The following is a 6,874-nucleotide window of genomic DNA, read 5'->3' on the forward strand; positions in this document are numbered from 1 at the left end:
AACCCTAGTGAATCCCTTTTCCCTTTACCTCTCCAGAATCTTTTCACGTTTGGACGTTTAATTCGGCAATTAATGAGTGGTGATCTCTATTAATCCCCCTCCCCTCCCTCATCAAGAAAGGAAAGAGAATAAAGGAGAGAGACTTATGGTTTGGAAACTAAACTACACAACTTTAATGAAACAGGAATGATAAAAAGGAAAAAATTACTAACTATATACAATATATACAAATATACAGGAAAATTGATTCAACTTGATGCTCCCTCTTTTCCCCCACTAAATCTCACATCCTGACCAAGGCTGCAGAGCAGCGCTGGGAAGGTCAAGGCTGGATTCCTGGGGTCAACAGCAGCAGCCAGGAGCTGGAGGCAGCACAGGATTGTTCCCAGGGAAGAGCTGCAGCTCAGCTGGGCTCAGCAGCACCAAGGTCTCTTGGTTCTTCTCCGTTCTGCCTTCACCCTTAGAGTGCTCAGGATGGAAATGGTCTGAGTTGCCAGGCACCTGATGGATGGTGTGCAGTCGTGCTCCAGGGGATAAAGTGCTGTGACCAAAAAAAACCAAAAAATAAGAGAGCCCAAATGACCCCCCGCAGTGTCTGCAGAGCCATCTCCTCCTCCAGCCCCTGACAGCCCCTTTCTCCTCCAGGAGAACGGAGCTGCTGCAGAGCAATGCCCAGTGTGCCCCTGCCGTCTTCTCCTGCCCCTGGAGCATTTCTCGTGGCAGCCCCCTGCCCAGGCTCTGTCCCCTGCCCAGGCTCTGTCCCCTGCTCACTGCTCATCATCTCTGACAGCTTCTGCTGGCTTTGGCCCCGTGCAGCAAGCCCTGGGAAAAAAGAAAGAAAGAGAGAAAGAGAGAGAGCATCTTCAGTGTGCTGCTCCCCCCACCCCAGCATTGCCCCCAGCCCGGCCGCCTCAGCTGCACAACCCCTGTTGGGAGACTTTTTGGAAGAAAAGGGACATGTGAGCAATCCTGACTATTCAGCTCTAAGCAGAGTGAGCTAAGGAAGGGCCTGGAGGCCCAGCTGCAAAGTTACTGAAAGATCAGCTATGGGCAAAAGATAAGGGAGTTAGCAGCAGAAAAGAAGAATAACAGGATGGGGAAGCATCTCATAGACAACACATGACGAGTTGTATTTAACCCATTAGATAGTGACCTGTGGCGTGTGAAAAATGTGTTGTACCCATCAGAAAAATGCTCGTATGATGTTATCAGCCTGCCTGTGTATAAAAGGGTGACTGCTGCTCTCAATAAAGGGCAATATTTGGATTCTATTGATCTGCCTGTTACCCACTGTCCTCCCGCAAACCTCCTGCCCCTCCCTGGGGCCAGGGCAGCAGTGGGGACTGGGGCCAGGCTGCCAGCAGAGGGTCCGCAAGGGCTGTGGCTCACCGATGAACCTGATGGCCTCCATCCTCAGGGTGTCCTGAGCGTTATCCAGGTACCCCTGGCTCTGATCCAAGTAGTCGTCAGCCCTGGTCCTGTCCTGCAGCAGCTGGAGAGAGGGGGAGGCTATGGGCATGTCCCAGTTCCTCTTCCCAGCCCATTCCCCTCTCCCAGCCAGGAGCCTGTGGGACTGAGGTGGAGAGGGAGCCCCGGGGATGCCGAGTCCCCCGCGGGGTGCAGGGAGGGGAGAGGGGGCTCCATCCCTCCATCCATCCATCCATCCATCCATCCATCCATCCATCCATCCCTCAACCCCTCCATCTCCATCCCTCCATCCCTCCACCCCTCCCATCCATCCTGGAGAGGAGCCCCTGAGGGCTCTCTTCTTGAGGACAGGGAACAAGGATGCTGCTCCTGGCTGCGGGCTCGGGGCTGCAGCAGGGCTGCAGGGGAGGCAGAGTGTCAGAGCCCCCAGTCCAGACTTCTGCCTCCTCCAGCCTGAGGCTTGGGGGTTGTCCTCACCAAGCACTCTCCAATCCTCCACGTCTGCTCTGTTTTCACCAGGTCTTGGAGCTGTTGCCATTTGAGGAGCTCTGCGGCAGCAAGGAGGGCTTGGCTGGAGGCCTGCACGACAGCACAAGTTGGGAGATGGCAGCACGGGTTGGGGAAGGAGGCCTGGCACCCCCTCCTTCTTGTCTGCCTTTATTCCTGCCCTGATCCCACCCCTAGGAACCCATAGGGACATGGTGCCCTGGCCCAAAGAGCTGCGGGGCTCTTCCTGCAGCTCTGCTTTGGATCCTGTACCTCGGCCACACTCCGGGTGTCGTCACTCATGTGAAAAAAGAGTGGGAGCAGCCCCCGTCGCACTCGCTTCTTCATCTGCCTCTTGCACTTCCCCGCCACCTTTTTCAGCAGCTCAGTGAAGAGGCTGATGGAGATCTCCCTCAGCTCGCTAAACAGCTCCTAGGGAGAGGAAGAGCAGGACTTGAGCAAGAGCAGCTCTGCCTATGGGGAGCCCATTCCCAGGTGGCAGAGCCCACAGGGTTCAGAGAGCAGTTCTCAGGGAGAAGCTGAGCTGGGCTGCAGAACTCAGAAGCCATCAATCCATCCATCCCTCCATCCATCCCTCCATCCATCCATCCACCCATCCATCCATCCATCCACCCCTCCATTGCTCCCACAAGAGCCCAGAGGAGAAAGGAGAGGAGCAGCCCCTGCTCCAAGTGCTGCTCCCAGGGATGGGCTTCTCAAGGGCTCAGGCTCCCAGCCCAGCCTTACATTGTCAAAGAGGGGCAGGAGCTTGTCCAGCAGTTCCACAGCCATGGGGATGACCTCCTCCCTCCTCAGTTCCCTCAGCACATTCCTGCAGACTCTCAGGGCCTTCAACTGAACATGCTCATTGCCCTGCTCCAGGACCTCCAGCAAGTCTGGCAGCAGCACCTTCATTTTCCTCCCCTGGGTGAGGGAAAAAGCAGTTTCCATTTGGGGAGAAGATCACAAGTGCCTTCTGGAAAGCTCCCCAGGCAAGCCACCAGGCTCCACCCTGGCATGGAGGGATGGATGGATGTACATATGGATGGGTGTACACATGGATGGATGGGTGGATGGATGTGGCTGGATGGAGGGAGAGAGGGAGGCAGGAGGGAGGGATGGAGGGAGGGATGGAAGGATGGAGGGATGGATGGGGATGGAGGGAGGGAGGGAAAGAGGGAGGAAAGAAGGGAGAGATGGATGGATGGATGGATGGATGGATGGATGGATGGATGGATGGTGCTGCCACTGGAGTGCAGCCATTCCCTCCCCTGCCTGCCCTCCGGAATGCCCTGCTCACCATCTCAGGAATCCCGGACAGCGTAGCAATGCCGCTGAGCGCCACGGAGAGCATGTCCTGGCTCTGATGCCTCAGAAACCTCCAGAACTCATAGGTTCTGGCAAAGTGCTCCCCTGGCAAGTAAATGCTGGCCAGAAGCTGAAAGAAACCCAGCAGTGAGGGATGGGCAGAGCTGATGGAGCTCCCCACACCGGGCAGCTCCTGCTTCCCCCCAGCAGCTGAGGACGAGGGCACAGGGGCTCTTTCTGGGAACTCACAGCCAAGCAAGAAGTGTCCTCCATGAGAGTGCAGAAGAGCATCTTCTGCTTCCTCTGCTGGAGCTGCTTGAACAGCTGCACCAAAACCAGATCCACAGCCAGGGGCGTGGATAACATCATCTCCCACATTTCCAGGCCAGAGCTGCAAGCCAAAGCACTCTGTTAGCAGGGCTGCCTCAGATAAAGAGAAGCGAGACCTTTTGGGCACTTTTGGGGCCAGTACCTGTCTCCTGGTGGAGCAGTGTCCAGCAGCAGCCTGACTGCCTCCTCAGGGCACTGCTCAAGCATCCCGAGAAGCAGTGGGCGCACCCACTGCCAGGCTGAGTCCCAGCTGATGAAGTGCAGGGTCTTGTAGAGGGAGCTCATGATCTTTGGCATCTGGAGGGGGGGACACGGGTGAGGATGGAGGGATGGAGGAAGGGAGGGAGGGAGGGACTGATGGATGGGTGGATGGATGGATGGGTGGGTAGATGGATTGATAGATGGATGGATGGATGGATGGATGGACACATGGATGGATGGATGGATGGTGCTGCCAGTGGAGTGCAGCCATTCCCTCAGTTGTCCTTCCCATCCCACTCTGCTGCCTTCTGGTGCCCAAGCCACCCAGGTCTGGGAGGGATGGAGGGAGGAACAAGGGCTTACAGGGCTGAAGGGCAACCCAGGCACAGGCCACTCACATCCACCAGCCAGTGGGAAGACTCTTCTCTGATCCCGGCTACCACGCTTCCAACCAGCTGCTTGTTGTAGATGCTGAAATCTTGCATGCCCTCGATGATTCTGAGGAGGAAATCTGTTCTTTCGGAGAGCTGGAGATATTTTGCAAACATCTTTGGGAGAAAGGGAGAGAGCAAAGACACGTCACTAGGAGTGCCCTGGTGGGGTGGCTTAGCTGGGCTGTACCAGCATGATTTTGAGGATGAAATCTGCTCTTTCTGAGGGCTGGAGATGCTTTGCTAATATCTTTGGGAGGAAAAAGAGAGCACATACATGTCACCCAGAGTGCCCTGACGGGGTGGCTTAGGTGGGAGGTGCCCAGCAGGGATGGTGGCAGCAGTGCCCATGGGAAAGCTGCAGCCCCTGCCCGTAGGAGGATGAAGAAAGAGGACCCCTAGGGTGAGCAAGGAGGTTTGGGGCGATGGGCACAGGGTGCTGCTGGCCCTACAGACACCCAGGGCTTGCTGGTGGCCAGGAGGGCTGGAGCTGCTGCTGCTGGGATGCTGAAGGGCAGCCCTAGCATCATCTCTGCCTGGGGACAGAGAGGCCACGCCAGCTGCCCTGTTTCTGGTGCCACTGCTGACACACTTCCTCTGCTGATGTCCTGGACAAGAGTGCCAGCAAGGGGAAAGGTCATTACCTCGGTAACATTCCTGGCAGTCTCCGAGCAGGACAGGGAAGCAGTCAGGGCTTCCCAGTTCTTCCAGAGCTTCCTGCGGCTCCTGGGTAGTGTTGTCACTGAGCAGGGCAGAGACACAGGAGTGGGTGAGATCCAGCAGCTTTGCAGGAAAGCTGAGCACATCCTGACAAGAGCTTGGAATGGCTGAGGAGGAGGGAGGTGATGACCCACGGCCATGATAGGAGGAGGGACTAGAGAGCAGTGCAAGTCAAGGTGGAGCTGCCTGCAGTGTCTGCATGGGAATGCTCCTGGGCTGGGAAAGCCCAAGGCCTCCAGCCCTGAGGCAGCCCCACAATTAAACTATGGCTGGAGACGCCCCAGGGCAGGGGTAGAAGCTCTTCAAGGGAGGGGAGAAAGAGGAGGAGTGGGGCTGCCTCCTTTTTGAAGGAGCAACTCAGCTCCACGGGACCATCAGCAGCCTGGGAGAGAGCGTGGGGCTGAGGAGCAGAGGAGAGGCACTGCTGAGGACATGGTGGTGGCCCCAGCAGGCCCAGGAATGCTCTGTGGCAACACCCAGGAAGACAAGCAGACCCCTGGGGTGATGCTGGTGTGCAGAGGGACTCGGCCCACCACGGCTTCTCTTACATTTTTGGTGCTTTTGTATGAAGAAGGAACAAAGAGCATCCAAAGCCACGGCGCTGGTGTCATCGCTTTCTCCCTTGAAAGACAGGAGGAGGACGAGTTGTCCCAGCAGCTGCCCAAGGTTTGGGATCCAGAAGTCCCTGCTCTTCTTATTTCGAGCAGCCTAGGGGAGGGAGGCAGAAGAGCAAAAGGGTCTCCCAGAGCAGAGAGCTGGGGAGAGCTGCAGCGGTGTGCTGGGAGGGGGAGATGGCCTGGCTGGAGGGTGCCGGGTCCTTACATATGTCCAGGAAGAGTTGGTCAGGAGACAGCTCAGATACCTGATTCTTCCCACCACCCTCTTACGCACCTCGGGTCTCTCACAGTTGGAGAAGCTGATCAGGAGCTGGGGAGAGAGAAGCCGCTGGTGTGCCCTGGGAGCAGACACCCCCTCCAGCAGAGACAGCACCGCTCCACTCCTGGGCTGGACTCGCTCAGTCCATCAAGGCTCCCTCTGCTCTCCAGCAAAGGCTGGAGTGGGGTTCCTGCCCCTGGGATACCCCACAGGCTTGTGGCCAGGCAGGAGGCAGATGCCACCCTCTCGTGTGCCAGAAAAGCCTGGCAAGCAGCCCCTGGTTACCCCAGGCCGTTGGGCACCCGCCTGCAGTCTGCTCTCTCTGGTTGGCACTGGTGTGAGGACCATCCCTCCATCCATCCCTCCATCCACTCCAGAGAGGACAATCCATCCCTTCCCTCCACCCTGTGCACGTGCCAGACCTGGAATATATTCTGCAGCAGCTGGCTGACTCTAGAGGCAGGACAATTCCGCACCAATGCCTCCAGCAGGGTGTCTATGCCTTTCAGGGTCTGCAAGGAGGACAAAGAGCTGTGGTCTGGTGTCTCCTTCCTTCCTGCTGTCTCTGCCACCCCCAGGAGACTGAGCTGAACTCCCAGAGCCCAGGGAGAGAGCCAGGGACAGACAATCTGCTGCATGCAGAGCAGCCTGTGGCACTGGCTGTGGCCAGGCCCACGGGAAGGGCACACAGGAGGGAATGAGGGTGGGAAAGTCAAGGCCAGACCCTGCCCTGCCTTGCATCTCTGGTCAAATCCCAGCACAGGGTGGCCAGGGAGCAGATCTGAGGGACTGGGAGCTGCTGCAACTAAGCCAGCACCTACCCTGAAGTAGAGACAAGGGCTCAGGTCCCTGATTTTCTCTTCTGGAGGAAGCCAGAAGACACTGGAGAAGCAGGCCTTGAGGAGGCTTTTCTCTTTGCCCTCCAGCACTGTCCCCACTGCGCTGTAAAGAGAGAGGGTCCAGTTGGACGCTGGTGCTGGGAGCAGTGCCTCCAGGCCCTGTGCAGGTGGACAGGGTCCCCCCTCTGTGGCCGAGGTCCCCAGGAGGGATGGACAGGTACCTCAATTTGGCAATGACCAGCATGGAGAGCCGCC

The 6,874-nt window shown here is 57.5% G+C and overlaps 1 protein-coding gene across 3 annotated transcripts; it reads right to left on the reverse strand.

Moving 5' to 3' along the window:
• Positions 1 to 201: 201 nt before the first annotated feature.
• LOC115599240 (maestro heat-like repeat family member 5) lies at positions 202 to 5,027 on the reverse strand. Of its 3 annotated transcripts, XM_030460845.1 has the most exons (9): positions 3,695 to 3,786; positions 3,472 to 3,613; positions 3,215 to 3,352; positions 2,662 to 2,838; positions 2,188 to 2,346; positions 1,906 to 2,007; positions 1,390 to 1,492; positions 772 to 822; positions 202 to 541 (listed from the first exon to the last, which is right to left on the reverse strand). In XM_030460845.1, the coding sequence occupies exons 1-9, from the start codon at positions 3,757 to 3,759 to the stop codon at positions 414 to 416; spliced, it is 1,065 nt and encodes a 354-aa protein (XP_030316705.1). In that variant the 5' UTR covers positions 3,760 to 3,786; the 3' UTR covers positions 202 to 413. The 3 variants fall into 3 exon arrangements, with proteins under 3 accessions (XP_030316705.1, XP_030316706.1, XP_030316707.1); XM_030460846.1 differs by lacking the exons at positions 3,215 to 3,352; positions 3,472 to 3,613; positions 3,695 to 3,786 and adding exons at positions 4,152 to 4,301; positions 4,829 to 5,027; XM_030460847.1 differs by lacking the exon at positions 772 to 822.
• Between the last annotated feature and the right edge of the window lie 1,847 nt (positions 5,028 to 6,874).

This window comes from Calypte anna, chromosome 15 (assembly GCF_003957555.1).
Source record: "Calypte anna isolate BGI_N300 chromosome 15, bCalAnn1_v1.p, whole genome shotgun sequence".
NCBI classification, from domain to species: domain Eukaryota; kingdom Metazoa; phylum Chordata; class Aves; order Apodiformes; family Trochilidae; genus Calypte; species Calypte anna.

Excerpts from the sequence above, each read along its gene's own strand:
- LOC115599240 (XM_030460845.1), bottom strand. The coding sequence starts at position 3,759 with ATGCTTGAGCAGTGCCCTGAGGAGGCAGTCAGGCTGCTGCTGGACACT. Across the intron at positions 3,614-3,694 it reads ACTGCTCCACCAGGAGACAG|CTCTGGCCTGGAAATGTGGG; the intron begins GTACTGGCCCCA and ends TTTGGCTTGCAG. Across the intron at positions 1,493-1,905 it reads GGAGGATTGGAGAGTGCTTG|CTGCTGCAGGACAGGACCAG; the intron begins GTGAGGACAACC and ends CCCTCTCTCCAG.